Consider the following 21,482-nt stretch of genomic DNA (forward strand, 5'->3'; position numbering starts at 1 on the left):
TAACTGGGTGGTAGTCTAGTGATTAAGAGGTAGGGTCAGTAACTGGGTGGTAGTCTAGTAGTTAAGAGGTAGGGTCAGTAACTGGGTGGTAGTGGTTAAGAGGTAGGGTCAGTAACTGGGTGGTAGTCTAGTGATTAAGAGGTAGGGTCAGTAACTGGGTGGTAGTCTAGCGGTTAAGAGGTAGGGTCAGTAACTGGGTGGTAGTGGTTAAGAGGTAGGGTCAGTAACTGGGTGGTAGTCTAGTGGTTAAGAGGTAGGGTCAGTAACTGGGTGGTAGTCTAGTGATTAAGAGGTAGGGTCAGTAACTGGGTGGTAGTCTAGTGGTTAAGAGGTTGGGTCAGTAACTGGGTGGTAGTCTAGTGGTTAAGAGGTAGGGTCAGTAACTGGGTGGTAGTCTAGTGGTTAAGAGGTAGGGTCAGTAACTGGGTGGTAGTCTAGTGGTTAAGAGGTAGGGTCAGTAACTGGGTGGTAGTGGTTAAGAGGTAGGGTCAGTAACTGGGTGGTAGTCTAGTGGTTAAGAGGTAGGGTCAGTAACTGGGTGGTAGTCTAGTGGTTAAGAGGTAGGGTCAGTAACTGGGTGGTAGTCTAGCGGTTAAGAGGTAGGGTCAGTAACTGGGTGGTAGTCTAGTGGTTAAGAGGTAGGGTCAGTAACTGGGTGGTAGTGGTTAAGAGGTAGGGTCAGTAACTGGGTGGTAGTCTAGTGGTTAAGAGGTAGGGTCAGTAACTGGGTGGTAGTCTAGTGGTTAAGAGGTAGGGCCAGTAACTGGGTGGTAGTCTAGTGGTTAAGAGGTAGGGCCAGTAACTGGGTGGTAGTCTAGTGGTTAAGAGGTAGGGTCAGTAACTGTAAAGGTTGCTGGTTTAAATCCCGAGCTGACTAGGTGAAATCTGGTGATGTCCCCTTGAACAAGGCAGTTAACCCGAATTGCTCTGGATAAGAGCGTCGGCTAATCCCTCCAGCTGTATTCCAGTTCTATCCCTCCAGCTGTATTCCAGTTGTAACCCTCCAGTTGTATCCTCCAGCTGTATCCCTCCAGCTGTATTTCAGTTGTATCCTCCAGTTGTATTCCAGTTCTATCCCTCCAGTTGTATTCCAGTTGTATCCCTCCAGTTGTATTCCAGTTCTATCCCTCCAGTTGTATTCCAGTTGTATCCCTCCAGTTGTATCCTCCAGCTGTAGCCCTCCAGCTGTATTCCAGTTGTACCCTCCAGTTGTATTCCAGTTGTATCCCTCCAGCTGTATTCCAGTTGTATCCCTCCAGTTGTATTTCAGTTGTATTCCAGTTGTAACCCTCCAGCTGTATTCCAGTTGTATCCCTCCAGCTGTATTCCAGTTGTATCCCTCCAGTTGTATTCCAGTTGTATCCCTCCAGCTGTATTCCAGTTGTATCCCTCCAGTTGTATTTCAGTTGTATTCCTTCAGCTGTATTCCAGTTGTATCCCTCCAGCTGTATTCCAGTTGTATCCCTCCAGTTGTATTTCAGTTGTATTCCTTCAGCTGTATTCCAGTTGTATCCCTCCAGCTGTATTCCAGTTGTATCCCTCCAGCTGTATCCCTCCAGCTGTATTCCAGTTCTATCCCCCAGCTGCATTCCAGTTCTATCCTCCAGTTGTATTCCTTCAGCTGTATTCCAGTTCTATCCTCCAGCTGTATTTCAGTTGTATCCTCCAGCTGTATCCCTCCAGTTGTATTCCAGTTGTATCCCTCCAGTTATATCCTCCAGCTGTATTCCAGTTCTATCCTCCAGCTGTATTCCAGTTGTATCCTCCAGTTGTATCCTCCAGTTGTATCCTCCAGTTGTATTCCAGTTGTATCCATCCAGTTGTATCCCTCCAGTTGTATCCTCCAGTTGTATTCCAGTTGTATCCCTCCAGTTGTATCCCTCCAGTTATATCCTCCAGCTGTATTCCAGTTCTATCCTCCAGCTGTATTCCAGTTGTATCCTCCAGTTGTATCCCTCCAGCTGTATTCCAGTTGTATCCTCCAGTTGTATTCCAGTTGTATCCTTCCAGTTGTATTCCAGTTGTATCCTCCAGTTGTATTCCAGTTGTATCCTTCCAGTTGTATTCCAGTTGTATCCCTCCAGTTGTATTTCAGTTGTTTCCCTCCAGTTGTTTCCTTCCAGCTGTATTCCAGTTGTATCCCTCCAGTTGTATTTCAGTTGTTTCCCTCCAGTTGTATCCCTCCAGCTGTATTCCAGTTGTATCCCTCCAGTTGTATTTCAGTTGTATCCCTCCAGTTGTATTCCAGTTGTATCCCTCCAGTTGTATTTCAGTTGTTTCCCTCCAGTTGTATCCCTCCAGCTGTATTCCAGTTGTATCCCTCCAGTTGTATTTCAGTTGTTTCCCTCCAGTTGTATCCCTCCAGTTGTATTTCAGTTGTTTCCCTCCAGTTGTATCCCTCCAGCTGTATTCCAGTTGTATCCCTCCAGTTGTATTTCAGTTGTATCCTCCAGCTGTTTTCCAGTTGTATCCTCCAGCTGTTTTCCAGTTGTATCCCTCCAGTTGTATCCCTCCAGCTGTATTCCAGTTGTATCCCTCCAGTTGTATTTCAGTTGTATCCTCCAGCTGTTTTCCAGTTGTATCCTCCAGCTGTTTTCCAGTTGTATCCTTCCAGTTGTATCCTTCCTGTCTCTGAGTGTGTTGTGTCTCCAGAACAGGACAGGTGTGAGTCCAGCCCCTGTTTGAACGGCGGTGTGTGTTGGGGATCCAGGAACAACTACCTGTGTGTGTGTAAAGAAGGATTCTTGGGGGACCACTGCCAGTCATGTGAGTAGAGCTATACCGGTTGAGCTGAAATGGCACCCTATTCCCTCTATAGGGCACTACTTTTGACCAGGGCCCTATGTAGGGTGAAGTGCACTATGTAGGGAATAGGGTGTCATTCAGTGGCGGCTGCTGAGGGGAGGACGGCTCTTAATAATGGCTGGAACGGAGTGAATGGAATGGCGTCAAACACATGGAAACCACGTGTTCGATATATTTCATACCATTCCACCTATTCTGCTCCAGCCATTACCACGAGCCCGTCCTCCCTAATTAAGGTGCCACCAACCTCCTGTGGTGCCATTTTGCATGCAGTCTCTTCTACTGTGGTGGTAGTAACAAAACAGCACATCATGGTGACAGATGGTCTCTGACTCCCCCTAGTGGAGAATCCCTGTGTACTGCAGCCGTGTGGGAACAGAGGCCTCTGCCATAGCGACAGGAAAGGGAACTACAGCTGTGCTTGCAAAGTGGGTCACACAGGCAAGGACTGTGAGAGAGGTGAGAGTCAATCACGTTCAGCTATCTTATCGACTATCAATTCTCTTATTGGTGTTTCATTCAAGAAATCCATAAATTCAATAAATGTTTCAATGAATCAATACCAAGTCTATTCTTCGTGGTAGAAATAGCCAATGATATTTTACCACTGTTCCCAGACCTGTTGCCTCCCTCTGGTCTGCATGTACTACGGGTGGAGGAGGATGAGGTGGTGCTGCGCTGGGACCTGCCGGACCCCTCCTCTCAGAGCCTGGTCAGTTTAATTCATACATTTGTTTTTATTTAACCCATTGAGGTCAGAAGACCTCTTTCACCAGTGAGAACAGAGGGGTATATTACCAAGCTAGATCAATGAGTTAGAGAGATTACTTTGATAAACAATTCCTTACACCATTGCCCATTTATTTCATGGTGCTTATCTTTAGCAGCAACAACAACAACAAAAGAGTCAGCTGGCTAACTCATTGATCCTTATTTGTAGTATAACCCTCAGAGGTTCTGGTCATAAGTAGTGCACTATATAGGGAATAGGGTGCCATCAAGGACGTAGTCTGAAACCTTGAATACTTGTTCATGGGGTTGCACCTCCGTCACTCGGTCGCGTCGTTGCCATGGTTACTGTATCAACATACTACAGATGCCGCAGCATATTGACGCCTTTCTGAAAGGGGGCTGTTTCATCGCAATTATACTATAGGGGCCTGGAAATATCATGATATTGCTAAATTAGACAAATTAGTAGAAAATAACTTTGCTATCATTATGATGTCGTCAAGTTTACTTTCGAGAGATGGCAATGTTGTCATGAACTAGCAACGTTTTTCAGAAATAACTAGCAATGCTAACGTTAGCTAGCTAAAATGTCGGTGCTCGCCCCTCAATCTTAGATAGCTAGTTAAAGTTCTACTGCCTCGAAAGCCAACCTGGCGATTTTTTGAAACGTAATCGTGTTTTCAAGCCACAGTAACGCACTTCAGACGAAATGTTAATTAGCACATATTGAGACTGCATTGTGTAGAAAGCTCTGCTGGGCTTCAGTCCTAAAACGAACATACAACCCATGGGTAGGTCAGTGGGTTCGCTGTGACCTACGCCCCTCTGGATCTCCTGGGCCGCGGCAGTGGGACCAGGAAGACTGACTTCCTGGACAAGAAGCAGTCCACCTATCAGCTGCAGGGCCTGGAGCCTGGTCTGCTTTACAACATCTCTACCTTCTCAGTGAAACGAAACACCAACGGCAACGATATCAGCCAGCCAGCCATCGCTCTCATACGCACCAGTGAGTGGACTGTGAATGCTTCAGTACAGTGACATTTTATGTAAAGTGTCGTTTAGAATGTGTGTGTGTGTGTGAGTGCATTAACTGACCTGTGAGTGCAGTAACTGACCTGTGTGTGTGTGTGTGTGTGTGTGTGTGTGTGTGTGTGTGTGTGTGTGTGTGTGTGTGTGTGTGTGTGTGTGTGTGTGTATACTGACGTGTGTGTGTGTGTGTCTATACTGACGTGTGTGTGTGTGTATACTGACGTGTGTGTGTGTGTGTGTGTGTGTGTGTATACTGACCTGTGTGGGTGGGTGTGTGTGTGGGTGTGTGTGTGTGTGTGTATACTGACCTGTGTATCTCTCTCTGTGTGTCAGGGCCACGGCGGGTGGATCAGCTGCAGGTAGTCAACGTGTCGTCCTCCCAGGTATGGCTGAGGTGGCTGGTTCAGGCTGCTCGTCATGCTACTGTCAGCCAGGTGCGCCTTTCCCTGGTCTCCTGGGACGGTAGTGGAGTTGGCACCGCTCTGCTCAACACCAGCACAATGGAATATGCCTTCAGGTTCTGCTCCATTCAACGTTATTATCACTAGTTTGGCAGTAGATTTGAGTGGTTGTCAAAGTACTTAGTCTATCCAACAGGGGTACTTGGAAAGACTCATGAGACCATAGGCCTACTGGTCTAATGCCCATGAGGAGGTAGTCTGGGCAGAGCATGATGTATTTGGTAGTAGTGACCAAAAATAAAGTTGAAAACCACTGACTTACAGCCTGCAATACTGATTATGTCCACTAGATGCCACTGTATCACTATCACTTAATATTACTTTCTAGGGCATTGGTTCTCACCCTTGCTCAGTTACTGTACCACCAATTGAATTCTGCTCTGCCCGGAGTAACTCTGAAGAAACCCCTCATGTGCATTTTACCAGTAAACCTATGGTGTCATGAGTCTTCTCCAGTACCCCCTGTGGGTAGGCCTAGTACCCCCAGGCTACCCTTTGTTGGGAACCACTGTTCTCGGGCACTGTCTGCACGGCAATACACATTTCATCCAGTAGATGGCGTTGTGAAGCCAACGCTGATAAACATCCATAGACCAGAGCAGAATTGGGGTTTTTGTGTGTGTCATTTTGCATGACTGGGATTTCTGTCTGTGTTTCTGTGTTTCTCCCCCTTCAGCTCTCTGCTCCCTGGTCAGATGTACACGGTGGATGTTCTAACTCAGAGTGGGATCGGACCAGACGAGTCACCATCCACCAGTCACTCTGCTGGACCGCTGCAAGTCTGGACCAGTAGGTCATCATGTCTCATACATCAATCAATCAATTAGTCAGTCAATCAATCAAACATGTATTTTAGAAAGCCCTTTTTTGCAATCAGCAGTTTACAGATAACCAGCCAAAAGCAATGCAGAAGCAGAAACTCAATGAACCTCGGGAATTCGCTATGCATTCGTTAAGCATCTGGAAACATCCTCATCCTATCATAGTAGTAGTCCACCATGCAGAGGGATTCATTAACCTGAGACAAGACACTTAAAGATGGCCACTCCAATTAGAACATGTGATCAGGATCAACTGTCAGGATCAGGATTAACTGTCAGGATCAGGATCAACTATCAGGATCAACTGTCAGGATCAGGATCAACTGTCAGGTTCAGGATTAACTGTCAGGATCAACTGTCAGGATCAACTGTCAGGATCAGGATCAACTGTCAGGATCAGGATCAACTGTCAGGATCAGGATCAACTGTCAGGTTCAGGATCAACTGTCAGGTTCAGGATCAACTGTCAGGATCAACTGTCAGGATCAGGATCAACTGTCAGGTTCAGGATCAACTGTCAGGTTCAGGATCAACTGTCAGGATCAGGATCAACTGTCAGGATCAGGATCAACTGTCAGGTTCAGGATCAACTGTCAGGTTCAGGATCAACTGTCAGGATCAACTGTCAGGATCAGGATCAACTGTCAGGTTCAGGATCAACTGTCAGGTTCAGGATCAACTGTCAGGATCAACTGTCAGGATCAGGATCAACTGTCAGGATCAACTGTCAGGTTCAGGATCAACTGTCAGGATCAGGATCAACTGTCAGGATCAAGATCAACTGTCAGGATCAACTGTCAGGATCAGGATCAACTGTCAGGTTCAGGATCAACTGTCAGGATTAACTGTCAGGATCAGGATCAACTGTCAGGATCAGGATCAACTGTCAGGTTCAGGATCAACTGTCAGGTTCAGGATCAACTGTCAGGATCAGGATCAACTGTCCGGTTCAGGATCAACTGTCAGGTTCAGGATCAACTGTCAGGTTCAGGATCAACTGTCAGGTTCAGGATCAACTGTCAGGATCAAGATCAACTGTCAGGTTCAGGATCAACTGTCAGGTTCAGGATCAACTGTCAGGATCAGGATCAACTGTCAGGATCAAGATCAACTGTCAGGATCAGGATCAACTGTCAGGATCAACTGTCAGGTTCAGGATCAACTGTCAGGATCAGGATCAACTGAGTCAGACTTGTATCAGTGCAAATGTGTCATAGGCTCTCGCATATCAATGAACCTCAGGAATTCTAGGGATGTGGGAAAAATATTTGAGAGTTACATATAAAAGCCAGTATTTTTCCTTCATAGTTTGTTCTCCATCTTCTTTTGAAATAGGGAGCCAATTTGTTTTCAGCACTTTTATTTCTATGACTGATCAAAACTTGTTCTCATGGCTCTCTCTCTCTCTCTCTCTCTCTCTCTCTCTCTCTCTCTCTCTCTCTCTCTCTCTCTCTCTCTCTCTCTCTCTCTCTGTGTCTCTCTCTCTCTCTCTCTCTCTCTCTCTCTCTCTCTCTCTCTCTCTCTCTCTCTCTCTCTCTGTGTCTCTCTCTCTCTCTCTCTCTCTCTGTGTCTCTCTCTCTCTCTCTGTGTGTCTCTCTCTCTGTCTCTCTCTCTGTCTCTCTCTGTGTGTCTCTCTCTCTCTCTCTCTCTCTCTCTCTCTCTCTCTCTCTCTCTCTCTCTCTCTCTCTCTCTCTCTCTCTGTGTCTCTCTCTCTCTCTCTCTCTGTGTCTCCCTCTTTCTCTCTCTCTCTCTCCCCCCAGTCGGTAAATCAATTTTAATTGCACATACCCGAGACCTATGGCAATTATGTCAGACCCGTTCCAGATCTGAGACAAAAGTCTGAATTTAGGACCCGAATTTAAGAATTCTGGGGTCTGATGGACCTCTAGTCTCAACTGTTTCTATCAGCATACAGACAGACTGTTCTCTCTGTGTCCCCCCCATCCCTCTAGGACCCCTCCCCCCTCAGAACCTGTCTCTGTCCCATGTGACTTCCAACTCTGCCCTGGTGACGTGGGATCCCCATCCCAGGAACCTGCCAGACGGCTTCGTGGTCAATGTGACGCGAGGCCTGAGCACCCGGAGTCGTTTCCTACCCAATGGGAAGTTAGAGACGTATACACTGAGAGAGCTTTCTCCGGGACAACACTACCACCTAGTCCTCATGGCTGTTAGGAACACAGGACAGGAACACATACACAGTGTACCACAACACCTGGCCTTCACCACATGTGAGTGTCCTGTTACCACTACCGTACTACGAGCTTCTGCTATAACATGCACTACTCTGAGATTTCACATTGTAATGCTCTGGGGAATTCTGCTGAGAGCCCAGAATGAGACAGGAACAAACTTGAAACTTCTACCATTTAGGACTATCGTTTTGTCTGTTTCAGTCTGAAAGCTTTCCTTTACCACTTCCTATGCAACTAACTTTAACTTTACCTGGACCAGTACCGATGGGGGAGCGATGGGGAGGGAGGACGAGGGAGAGACAATCTGTCGTGGGAACCCCTGTGAGTCATACACTAACCCCGTCTGAACCTCAGGACCTGGGTGTGACTGGAGAGAGAGAGCACTCTGAAGAGATGCCCAGGTGAGTAAGTGAGACAGAGAGAGACAGAGAGAGAGACAGAGAGAGAGACAGACAGACAGACAGACAGACAGACAGACAGACAGACAGACAGACAGACAGACAGACAGACAGACAGACAGACAGACAGACAGAGAGAGAGCACTCTGAAGAGATGCCCAGGTGAGAGAGAGTGAAAGGTAGAAAGAGAGAAAAGGAGAGTGAAAGGCTGAGAGAGACAGACAGACAGACAGAGAGCGAGAGATTGGCTGTCGGGGGTTAAGTTATCAAGGCTATGAGACAGAGAGCGAGAGATTGGCTGTCGGGGGTTAAGTTATCAAGGCTATGAGACACTAGAGAGAGAGATTGGCTGTCGGGGGTTAAGTTATCAAGGCTATGAGACAGAGAGCGAGAGATTGGCTGTCGGGGGTTAAGTTATCAAGGCTATGAGACACTAGAGCGAGAGATTGGCTGTCGGGGGTTAAGTTATCAAGGCTATGAGACAGAGAGAGAGAGATTGGCTGTCGGGGGTTAAGTTATCAAGGCTATGAGACAGAGAGCGAGAGATTGGCTGTCGGGGGTTAAGTTATCAAGGCTATGAGACAGAGAGCGAGATTGGCTGTCGGGGGTTAAGTTATCAAGGCTATGAGACAGAGAGAGAGAGATTGGCTGTCGGGGGTTAAGTTATCAAGGCTATGAGACACTAGAGAGAGAGATTGGCTGTCGGGGGTTAAGTTATCAAGGCTATGAGACACTAGAGCGAGAGATTGGTTGTCGGGGGTTAAGTTATCAAGGCTATGAGACACTAGAGAGAGAGATTGGCTGTCGGGGGTTAAGTTATCAAGGCTATGAGACACTAGAGAGAGAGATTGGCTGTCGGGGGTTAAGTTATCAAGGCTATGAGACACTAGAGAGAGAGATTGGCTGTCGGGGGTTAAGTTATCAAGGCTATGAGACACTAGAGCGAGAGATTGGCTGTCGGGGGTTAAGTTATCAATGCTATGAGACACTAGAGCGAGAGATTGGCTGTCGGGGGTTAAGTTATCAAGGCTATGAGACACTAGAGAGAGAGATTGGCTGTCGGGGGTTAAGTTATCAAGGCTATGAGACACTAGAGAGAGAGATTGGCTGTCGGGGGTTAAGTTATCAAGGCTATGAGACACTAGAGAGAGAGAGATTGGCTGTCGGGGGTTAAGTTATCAAGGCTATGAGACACTAGAGAGAGAGATTGGCTGTCGGGGGTTAAGTTATCAAGGCTATGAGACACTAGAGAGAGAGAGATTGGCTGTCGGGGGTTAAGTTATCAAGGCTATGAGACACTAGAGAGAGAGATTGGCTGTCGGGGGTTAAGTTATCAAGGCTATGAGACAGAGAGAGAGAGATTGGCTGTCGGGGGTTAAGTTATCAAGGCTATGAGACAGAGAGCGAGAGATTGGCTGTCGGGGGTTAAGTTATCAAGGCTATGAGACAGAGAGCGAGAGATTGGCTGTCGGGGGTTAAGTTATCAAGGCTATGAGACAGAGAGCGAGAGATTGGCTGTCGGGGGTTAAGTTATCAAGGCTATGAGACAGAGAGCGAGAGATTGGTTGTCGGGGGTTAAGTTATCAAGGCTATGAGACACTAGAGCGAGAGATTGGCTGTCGGGGGTTAAGTTATCAAGGCTATGAGACACTAGAGCGAGAGATTGGCTGTCGGGGGTTAAGTTATCAAGGCTATGAGACACTAGAGAGAGAGATTGGCTGTCGGGGGTTAAGTTATCAAGGCTATGAGACACTAGAGCGAGAGATTGGCTGTCGGGGGTTAAGTTATCAAGGCTATGAGACAGAGAGCGAGAGATTGGTTGTCGGGGGTTAAGTTATCAAGGCTATGAGACACTAGAGAGAGAGATTGGCTGTCGGGGGTTAAGTTATCAAGGCTATGAGACAGAGAGCGAGAGATTGGCTGTCGGGGGTTAAGTTATCAAGGCTATGAGACACTAGAGCGAGAGATTGGCTGTCGGGGGTTAAGTTATCAAGGCTATGAGACACTAGAGCGAGAGATTGGCTGTCGGGGGTTAAGTTATCAAGGCTATGAGACACTAGAGAGAGAGAGATTGGCTGTCGGGGGTTAAGTTATCAAGGCTATGAGACACTAGAGCGAGAGATTGGTTGTCGGGGGTTAAGTTATCAAGGCTATGAGACAGAGAGCGAGAGATTGGTTGTCGGGGGTTAAGTTATCAAGGCTATGAGACACTAGAGCGAGAGATTGGCTGTCGGGGGTTAAGTTATCAAGGCTATGAGACACTAGAGCGAGAGATTGGTTGTCGGGGGTTAAGTTATCAAGGCTATGAGACACTAGAGCGAGAGATTGGCTGTCGGGGGTTAAGTTATCAAGGCTATGAGACACTAGAGCGAGAGATTGGTTGTCGGGGGTTAAGTTATCAAGGCTATGAGACACTAGAGCGAGAGATTGGCTGTCGGGGTTAAGTTATCAAGGCTATGAGACACTAGAGCGAGAGATTGGCTGTCGGGGGTTAAGTTATCAAGGCTATGAGACACTAGAGCGAGAGATTGGCTGTCGGGGGTTAAGTTATCAAGGCTATGAGACACTAGAGCGAGAGATTGGTTGTCGGGGGTTAAGTTATCAAGGCTATGAGACACTAGAGAGAGAGATTGGTTGTCGGGGTTAAGTTATCAAGGCTATGAGACAGAGAGCGAGAGATTGGCTGTCGGGGGTTAAGTTATCAAGGCTATGAGACAGAGAGCGAGAGATTGGCTGTCGGGGGTTAAGTTATCAAGGCTATGAGACAGAGAGCGAGAGATTGGCTGTCGGGGGTTAAGTTATCAAGGCTATGAGACACTAGAGAGAGAGATTGGCTGTCGGGGGTTAAGTTATCAAGGCTATGAGACACTAGAGCGAGAGATTGGTTGTCGGGGTTAAGTTATCAAGGCTATGAGACACTAGAGAGAGAGATTGGCTGTCGGGGGTTAAGTTATCAAGGCTATGAGACACTAGAGAGAGAGATTGGTTGTCGGGGTTAAGTTATCAAGGCTATGAGACACTAGAGCGAGAGATTGGTTGTCGGGGTTAAGTTATCAAGGCTATGAGACACTAGAGAGAGAGATTGGTTGTCGGGGTTAAGTTATCAAGGCTATGAGACACTAGAGCGAGAGATTGGCTGTCGGGGGTTAAGTTATCAAGGCTATGAGACACTAGAGAGAGAGATTGGTTGTCGGGGTTAAGTTATCAAGGCTATGAGACACTAGAGCGAGAGATTGGTTGTCGGGGGTTAAGTTATCAAGGCTATGAGACAGAGAGCGAGAGATTGGTTGTCGGGGTTAAGTTATCAAGGCTATGAGACAGAGAGCGAGAGATTGGCTGTCGGGGGTTAAGTTATCAAGGCTATGAGACACTAGAGCGAGAGATTGGCTGTCGGGGGTTAAGTTATCAAGGCTATGAGACACTAGAGCGAGAGATTGGCTGTCGGGGGTTAAGTTATCAAGGCTATGAGACACTAGAGCGAGAGATTGGCTGTCGGGGGTTAAGTTATCAAGGCTATGAGACACTAGAGCGAGAGATTGGCTGTCGGGGGTTAAGTTATCAAGGCTATGAGACAGAGAGCGAGAGATTGGTTGTCGGGGGTTAAGTTATCAAGGCTATGAGACACTAGAGAGAGAGATTGGTTGTCGGGGTTAAGTTATCAAGGCTATGAGACACTAGAGAGAGAGATTGGCTGTCGGGGGTTAAGTTATCAAGGCTATGAGACACTAGAGAGAGAGATTGGTTGTCGGGGTTAAGTTATCAAGGCTATGAGACACTAGAGCGAGAGATTGGTTGTCGGGGTTAAGTTATCAAGGCTATGAGACACTAGAGCGAGAGATTGGCTGTCGGGGGTTAAGTTATCAAGGCTATGAGACAGAGAGAGAGAGATTGGCTGTCGGGGGTTAAGTTATCAAGGCTATGAGACACTAGAGAGAGAGATTGGCTGTCGGGGGTTAAGTTATCAAGGCTATGAGACACTAGAGCGAGAGATTGGCTGTCGGGGGTTAAGTTATCAAGGCTATGAGACACTAGAGGGAGAGATTGGCTGTCGGGGGTTAAGTTATCAAGGCTATGAGACACTAGAGCGAGAGATTGGCTGTCGGGGTTAAGTTATCAAGGCTATGAGACACTAGAGCGAGAGATTGGTTGTCGGGGGTTAAGTTATCAAGGCTATTCGACACTAGAGCGAGAGATTGGCTGTCGGGGGTTAAGTTATCAAGGCTATGAGACAGAGAGAGAGAGATTGGCTGTCGGGGGTTAAGTTATCAAGGCTATGAGACACTAGAGAGAGAGATTGGCTGTCGGGGGTTAAGTTATCAAGGCTATGAGACACTAGAGCGAGAGATTGGCTGTCGGGGGTTAAGTTATCAAGGCTATGAGACACTAGAGGGAGAGATTGGCTGTCGGGGGTTAAGTTATCAAGGCTATGAGACACTAGAGCGAGAGATTGGCTGTCGATGTTAAGTTATCAAGGCTATGAGACACTAGAGCGAGAGATTGGTTGTCGGGGGTTAAGTTATCAAGGCTATTCGACACTAGAGAGAGACATTGGCTGTCGGGGGTTAAGTTATCAAGGCTATGAGACACTAGAGCGAGAGATTGGCTGTCGGGGGTTAAGTTATCAAGGCTATGAGACACTAGAGCGAGAGATTGGCTGTCGGGGGTTAAGTTATCAAGGCTATGAGACACTAGAGCGAGAGATTGGCTGTCGGGGGTTAAGTTATCAAGGCTATGAGACACTAGAGGGAGAGATTGGCTGTCGGGGGTTAAGTTATCAAGGCTATGAGACACTAGAGCGAGAGATTGGTTGTCGGGGGTTAAGTTATCAAGGCTATGAGACACTAGAGCGAGAGATTGGCTGTCGGGGGTTAAGTTATCAAGGCTATGAGACACTAGAGAGAGAGATTGGCTGTCGGGGGTTAAGTTATCAAGGCTATGAGACACTAGAGCGAGAGATTGGCTGTCGGGGGTTAAGTTATCAAGGCTATGAAACACTAGAGGGAGAGATTGGCTGTCGGGGGTTAAGTTATCAAGGCTATGAGACACTAGAGCGAGAGATTGGCTGTCGGGGTTAAGTTATCAAGGCTATGAGACACTAGAGCGAGAGATTGGTTGTCGGGGGTTAAGTTATCAAGGCTATGAGACACTAGAGCGAGAGATTGGCTGTCGGGGTTAAGTTATCAAGGCTATGAGACACTAGAGCGAGAGATTGGTTGTCGGGGGTTAAGTTATCAAGGCTATTCGACACTAGAGCGAGAGATTGGCTGTCGGGGGTTAAGTTATCAAGGCTATGAGACAGAGAGAGAGAGATTGGCTGTCGGGGGTTAAGTTATCAAGGCTATGAGACACTAGAGAGAGAGATTGGCTGTCGGGGGTTAAGTTATCAAGGCTATGAGACACTAGAGCGAGAGATTGGCTGTCGGGGGTTAAGTTATCAAGGCTATGAGACACTAGAGGGAGAGATTGGCTGTCGGGGGTTAAGTTATCAAGGCTATGAGACACTAGAGCGAGAGATTGGCTGTCGATGTTAAGTTATCAAGGCTATGAGACACTAGAGCGAGAGATTGGTTGTCGGGGGTTAAGTTATCAAGGCTATTCGACACTAGAGAGAGACATTGGCTGTCGGGGGTTAAGTTATCAAGGCTATGAGACACTAGAGCGAGAGATTGGTTGTCGGGGGTTAAGTTATCAAGGCTATGAGACACTAGAGCGAGAGATTGGCTGTCGGGGGTTAAGTTATCAAGGCTATGAGACACTAGAGAGAGAGATTGGCTGTCGGGGGTTAAGTTATCAAGGCTATGAGACACTAGAGCGAGAGATTGGCTGTCGGGGGTTAAGTTATCAAGGCTATGAAACACTAGAGGGAGAGATTGGCTGTCGGGGGTTAAGTTATCAAGGCTATGAGACACTAGAGCGAGAGATTGGCTGTCGGGGTTAAGTTATCAAGGCTATGAGACACTAGAGCGAGAGATTGGCTGTCGGGGTTAAGTTATCAAGGCTATTCGACACTAGAGCGAGAGATTGGCTGTCGGGGGTTAAGTTATCAAGGCTATGAGACAGAGAGCGAGAGATTGGCTGTCGGGGGTTAAGTTATCAAGGCTATGAGACACTAGAGAGAGAGATTGGCTGTCGGGGGTTAAGTTATCAAGGCTATGAGACACTAGAGCGAGAGATTGGCTGTCGGGGGTTAAGTTATCAAGGCTATGAGACACTAGAGCGAGAGATTGGCTGTCGGGGGTTAAGTTATCAAGGCTATGAGACACTAGAGCGAGAGATTGGCTGTCGGGGGTTAAGTTATCAAGGTTATGAGACACTAGAGGGAGAGATTGGCTGTCGGGGGTTAAGTTATCAAGGCTATGAGACACTAGAGCGAGAGATTGGTTGTCGGGGGTTAAGTTATCAAGGCTATGAGACACTAGAGCGAGAGATTGGCTGTCGGGGGTTAAGTTATCAAGGCTATGAGACACTAGAGAGAGAGATTGGCTGTCGGGGGTTAAGTTATCAAGGCTATGAGACAGAGAGCGAGAGATTGGTTGTCGGGGGTTAAGTTATCAAGGCTATGAGACACTAGAGCGAGAGATTGGCTGTCGGGGGTTAAGTTATCAAGGCTATGAGACACTAGAGCGAGAGATTGGTTGTCGGGGGTTAAGTTATCAAGGCTATGAGACAGAGAGCGAGAGATTGGTTGTCGGGGGTTAAGTTATCAAAGCTATGAGACACTAGAGCGAGAGATTGGCTGTCGGGGGTTAAGTTATCAAGGCTATGAGACAGAGAGCGAGATTGGCTGTCGGGGGTTAAGTTATCAAGGCTATGAGACACTAGAGCGAGAGATTGGCTGTCGGGGGTTAAGTTATCAAGGCTATGAGACACTAGAGCGAGAGATTGGCTGTCGGGGGTTAAGTTATCAAGGCTATGAGACACTAGAGCGAGAGATTGGCTGTCGGGGGTTAAGTTATCAAGGCTATGAGACACTAGAGCGAGAGATTGGCTGTCGGGGGTTAAGTTATCAAGGCTATGAGACAGAGAGCGAGAGATTGGCTGTCGGGGGTTAAGTTATCAAGGCTATGAGACACTAGAGCGAGAGATTGGCTGTCGGGGGTTAAGTTATCAAGGCTATGAGACACTAGAGCGAGAGATTGGCTGTCGGGGGTTAAGTTATCAAGGCTATGAGACACTAGAGCGAGAGATTGGTTGTCGGGGGTTAAGTTATCAAGGCTATGAGACACTAGAGCGAGAGATTGGCTGTCGGGGGTTAAGTTATCAAGGCTATGAGACACTAGAGCGAGAGATTGGCTGTCGGGGGTTAAGTTATCAAGGCTATGAGACACTAGAGCGAGAGATTGGCTGTCGGGGGTTAAGTTATCAAGGCTATGAGACACTAGAGAGAGAGATTGGTTGTCGGGGGTTAAGTTATCAAGGCTATTCGACACTAGAGGGCAGTGTTGCACACGTATTGCAGAAATTGTTCTTTCACTGCTAAGTTGTAAACGGACTATTTAGTGCCAACTAGACAAGGTTGGTCCTCTCAGGCTCTATCTGTCTGTCTCTGTAAAAGCTTTGGCCATCATTTGTTCTCTTCCAGATACACAGAACTGATTGATAGAAGGGGGAGGATAACAGCTAAGTTCACCAGCCTGCCCAGAAAGGTCATCAGACACCACACTAGTAAGTATCATAACCCCCATTATATCATAATGCAAAACAGCCTCTTTAACAGTCAGCACGATGGTCTGACAAAAGTAAGAACTTTGTGAGTGCCAATATTATCTCGCTCAATACCTCCTTAGAAACAGTTCATATGTTTGCCTTGCAGAGCCTGAGCCTCCTATTCAGTTACAGAGGATGGAGGAGACAACTAATCAAATGGGCTTTGCACTAGAGAGGAAGGAGGAAGAGGAAGTGCCTGGTAGGTTCTCTACAGCAGGACAGAGAATCAATCGGAAATTGTCTGTAGGGTTCTGGTCAAATGTAGTGTACAATAAAGAGCATAGGGGTGTCATTTGGGACGTATGCAGCCTTAGTGAAACCTGAGCTGCTGGTTTGTCTGCTGGCCTCTCTCTGCTTGGGGTCCTGACAACAGTATGCTGTGTTTCAGAGTCGTCCCGGGACTGCCAGAGCCTGCCCTGCCTGAACGGGGGTACGTGTGAGAAGGGGAGCGACTCATACATCTGCAATTGCGCAGCTGGGTTCAAGGGCAGGCAGTGTGAGCTGTGTAAGTTTATGTCTTTCTCCCACCCCACCCCACCCACCACCTTCTCTTCAATACATTTCCTGCCCCAAACACCCTCAGTCAGACTCATTCCTTTCCTAAAACCATCAATCACCAGAGAGGAGTGCCAAATTCCTCCCTCTATCTCTCTCCTCTCAGACGAAATCCCTTTCTTTCTGTCCTCACTCTCTCTCTCCCTTCCTCCCTCCCTATCTCTCTGTCCTCCCCCCCCTCCCTATCTCTGTTCTCTCCCTCCCTCTATCTCTCTCCTCTCAGACGAAATCCCTTTCTTTCTGTCCTCACTCTCTCTCTCCCTTCCTCTCTGTCCTCTCTCTCTCTCCCTCTGTCCTCTCTCTCTCCCTCTCGGTCCTCTCTCTCCCTACCTACCTCCCTATCTCTCTGTCCTCTCCCCCCTCCCTCCCTATCTCTCTGTTCTCTCCCTCCCTCCTTATCTCTCTCCCTCCCTATCTCTCTGTCCTCTCCCTCCATCCCTATCTTTCTGTTCTCTCCCTCCCTCCTTATCTCTCTCCCTCCCTATCTCTCTGTCCTCTCTCTCCCTCCCTATCTCTCTGTCCTCTCCCTCCATCCCTATCTTTCTGTTCTCTATCTCTCTCAATTTAATTTAAATGTCAATGTAAGGGCTTTATTGGCATGGGAAACATATGTTAACATTACCAAAGGAAGTGAAGTAGATAATATACAGTAGTGAAATAAACAATAAAAATGAACAGTAAACATTACACTCACAGAAGTTCCAAAAGAATAAAGACATTTCAAATGTCATAGTATGTATATATACAGTGTTGTAACAATGTGCAAATGGTTAAAGTACAAAAGGGAAAATAAATCAACATAAATATGGGTTGTATTTACAAAGGTGTTTGTTCTTCACTGGTTGCCCTTTTCTTGTGGCAACAGGTCACAAATCTTGCTGCTGTGATGGCACACTGTGGTATTTCACCCAGTAGATATGGGAGTTTATCAAAATTGGGTTTGTTTTTTAATTCTTTGTGGATCTGTGTAATCTGAGGGAAATATGTGTCTCTAATATGGTCATACATTTGGCAGGAGGTTAGGAAGTGCAGCTCAGTTTCCACCTCATTTTGTGGGCAGTGTGCACATAGCCTGTCTTCTCTTGAGAGTCAGGTCTGCCTACGGTGGCCTTTCTCAATAGCAAGTCTTTGTTCACTGAGTCTGTACAGAGTCAAAGCTTTCCTTAAGTTTGGGTCAGTCACAGTGGTCAGGTATTCTGCCACTGTCTACTCTCTGTTTAGGGCCAAACAGCATTCTAGTTTTTTTGTTAATGTGTCAAGTAATTATATTTTAGTTTTCTCATGATTTGGTTGGGTCTAATTGTGTTTCTGTCCTGGGGCTCTGTGGGGTGTGTTTGTGTTTGTGAACAGAGCCCTAGGACCAGCTTGCTTAGGGGACTCTTCTCCAGGTTCATCTCTCTGTAGGTGATGGAATTGTTATGGAAGGTTTGGGAATTGCTTCCTTTTAGGTGGTTGTAGAATTTAACGGCTCTTTTCTGGATTTGAATAATTAGTGGGTATCTCCCTAAATCTGCTCTGCATGCATTTTTTTGTGTTTTACGTTGTACACGGAGGAATATTTTTGCAGAATTCTGCATGCAGAGTCTCAATTTGGTGTTTGTCCCATTTCGTGAATTCTTGGTTGGTGAGCGGACCCCAGACCTCACAACCATAATGTGTTCTATAACTGATTCAAGTATTTTTAGACAGATCCTAATTGGTATGTCGAATTTTATGTTCCTTTTGACGGCATAGAATGCCCTTCTTGCCATGTCTCTCAGATCGTTCACAGCTTTGTGGAAGTTACCTGTGGCGCTGATGTTTAGGCCGAGGTATGTATCGTTTTTTTGTGTGCTCTAGGGCAACGGTGTCTAGATGGAATTTGTATTTGTGGTCCTGGCAACTGGACCTTTTTTGGAACACCATTATTTTTGTCTTACTGAGATTTACTGTCAGGGCCCAGACAGAAGCTGTGCAGAAGATCTAGGTGCTGCTGTAGGCCCTCCTTGGTTGGTTTTCCCCCCAACACCACTTTCCATCATTTGTATAGCAGACTCTCATGCCAAATGGAGTCAAAAGCTTTTTTGAAGTCAACAAAGACTTTGCCTTTGTTTTGGTTTGTTTGTTTGTCAATTAGGGTGTGCATGGTGAATACGTGGTCTGTCATACGGTAATTTGGTAAAAAGCCAATTTGACATTTGCTCAGGACATTGTTTTCACTGAGGAAATTAACTAGTCTGCTGTTAATGATGATGCAGAGGATTTTCCCAAGGTTGCTGTTGACACATATCCCACGGTAGTTATTGGGGTCAAATTTGTCTCCCCTTTTGTAGATTGGGGTGATCAGTCCTTGGTTCCAAACATTGGGGAATATGCCAGAGCTGAGGATGATGTTAAAGAGTTTAAGTATAGCCAATTGGAATTTGTGGTCTGTATATTTTATAATTTCATTGAGGATACCATCAACCCCACAGGCCTTTTTGGGTTGGAGGGTTTGTATTTTGTCCTGTAGTTCATTCAATGTAATTGGAGAATCCAGTGTGTTCTGGTAGTCTTTAATAGTTGATTCTAGGATTTGTATTTGATCATGTATATGTTTTTTGCTCTTTGTTCTTTGTTATAGGGCCAAAAGTATTGGAGAAGTGGTTTATCCATACATCTCCATTTTGGATAGATAACTCTTCATGTTGTTGTTTGTTTAGTGTTTTCCAATGTTCCCAGAAGTGGTTAGAGTCTACGGATTCTTCAGTTACATTGAGCTGATTTCTGACGTGCTGTTCCTTCTTTGTCCGTAGTGTATTTCTGTATTGTTTTAGTGATTCACCATAGTGAAGGCGTAGACTCAGGTTTTCCGGGTCTCTATGTTTTTGGTTGGACAGGTTTCTCAATTTCTTTCTTAGGTTTTTGCAATCTTCATCAAACCATTTGTCATTGTTGTTAATTTTCTTTGGTTATCTGTGTGAATATTTTTTTATTTGATAGGGAAGCTAGAGGTGAAATATACTGTTTAGGTTTTCTACTGCCAAGTTTACACCTTCAATATTACAGTGGAACGTTTTGTCCAGGAAGTTGTCTAAAAGGGATTGAATTGGTTGTTGCCTAATTGTTTTTACGGTAGGTTTCCACACTACTTTCCTTCCATCTATAGCATTTCTTAATATTATTCAGTTCCTTTGGCATTGATGTCTAATGATTGAGGATTGCTCTGTTTAATACCTTCCTCTCAGCCTCCCTCCTTCCTCTCTGCCTTCCTCCTTACGTATCTTCCTCTCTTCCTCCTTCCATACCTTCCTCTCCCCCTTCCTCCGCCCGCTCTCCTCAGTCCCTCATCTCACATTTAACAGCCTTGTAACTGTTGCTTCCTCTGGAACAAAGATTCTCCGTGTTTTAACACCTTTCTCTCTGTTTATCTTTGTCCTGCCGCAACCCCGACTGCAGTCTGCCAACGATTGCCCCACCCGTGTACCCGCCTCTACTCTGAAACAAAGAGCATGCCCGTCTGGGTGGGTGAAGTCTGCCATTACCTGTGAGTGTCAAACAGCGGACAACAGTGATATCTTGTGCATGTTTGTACCTGTCAGGACTGATGTCACCCTCAAGCTCGGTATACTGAAGCCTTTACAGCATATAGTATATACTGTGTAATAGTAGTATCAGTAGTAGTAGACTAGTAGTAGCATCAGTCGTAGTAGTAGTAGTAGTAGCATCAGTCGCAGTAGTAGTAGTAGTATCAGTAGTAGTAGTAGTAGCAGTAGTAGTAGTAGTAGTAGTAGTATCAGTAGTAGTAGCATCAGCCGTAGTAGTAGTAGTAGTAGTAGTATCAGTAGTAGTAGACTAGTAGTAGTAGTAGTATCAGTAGTAGTAGACTAGTAGTAGTAGTAGACTAGTAGTAGTAGTAGTAGTATCAGTAGTAGTAGTATCAGTAGTAGTAGTATCAGTAGTAGTAGACTAGTAGTAGTAGTAGTAGTATCAGTAGTAGTAGTAGTAGTAGTATCAGTAGTAGTAGACTAGTAGCAGTAGTAGTAGTATCAGTAGTAGTAGTAGTAGCATCATCAGTAGTAGTAGTAGTAGTAGCAGCAGTAGTAGTAGTAGAAGCGGCAGTAGTAGTAGTAGTAGAAGCAGCAGTAGTAGTAGTAGCAGCAGCAGCAGAAGCAGTAGTAGTAGTAGAAGCGGCAGTAGTAGTAGTAGTAGTAGAAGCGGTAGTAGTAGTAGTAGTAGAAGCGGCAGTAGTAGTAGTAGTAGTAGTGTTACCTGTGAGTGTCAAACATTTAGGAGTACACCACATCAGTCATTGGCTTCATCAATAAGTGCATCGATGACGTCCCCACAGTGACCGTACGTACATACCCCATCCAGAAGCCATGGATTACAGGCAACAGCCGCACTGAGCTAAAGGCAAGAGCTGCCGCTTTCAAGGAGCGGGACTCTAACCCAGAAGCTTATAAGAAATCCAAAAACAAAGGGAAGCACAGCCGAGAGCTGCCCAGTGACAAGAGCCTACCAGACGAGCTAAACTACTTCTATGCTCGTTTCGAGGCAAATAACACTGAAACATACATGAGAGCACCACCTGTTCCGGAAGACTGTGCGATCACTCTCTCTGCTGCCGATGTGAGTAAGACCATTAAACAGGTTAACATTCACAAGGCCGCTGGGCCCGACGGATTACCAGGACGTGTACTGCGAGCATGCACTGACCAACTGGCAAGTGTCTTCACTGACATTTTCAATCTCTCCCTGTCCGAGTCTGTAATACCAACATGTTTCAAGCAGACCACCATGGTGCCTGTGCCCAAAAAC

The 21,482-nt window shown here is 46.3% G+C and overlaps 1 protein-coding gene across 1 annotated transcript in view; it reads left to right on the forward strand.

Moving 5' to 3' along the window:
• Nucleotides 1-8,249, forward strand: part of LOC120054377 (sushi, nidogen and EGF-like domain-containing protein 1) — a 12,050-nt gene extending 3,801 nt beyond the window's left edge. Inside the window, exons 3-10 of the mRNA XM_039001788.1 lie at nt 2,653-2,766; nt 3,148-3,264; nt 3,423-3,517; nt 4,333-4,543; nt 4,900-5,083; nt 5,704-5,816; nt 7,801-8,079; nt 8,245-8,249. Of these exons, the coding sequence (XP_038857716.1) occupies nt 2,653-2,766; nt 3,148-3,264; nt 3,423-3,517; nt 4,333-4,543; nt 4,900-5,083; nt 5,704-5,816; nt 7,801-8,079; nt 8,245-8,249 (1,118 nt within the window). The remainder of the gene's footprint in view (nt 1-2,652; nt 2,767-3,147; nt 3,265-3,422; nt 3,518-4,332; nt 4,544-4,899; nt 5,084-5,703; nt 5,817-7,800; nt 8,080-8,244) is intronic.
• Nucleotides 8,250-21,482: the final 13,233 nt, after the last annotated feature.

The sequence above is a fragment of the Salvelinus namaycush genome, chromosome 10 (genome assembly GCF_016432855.1).
Source record: "Salvelinus namaycush isolate Seneca chromosome 10, SaNama_1.0, whole genome shotgun sequence".
NCBI lineage: Eukaryota > Metazoa > Chordata > Actinopteri > Salmoniformes > Salmonidae > Salvelinus > Salvelinus namaycush.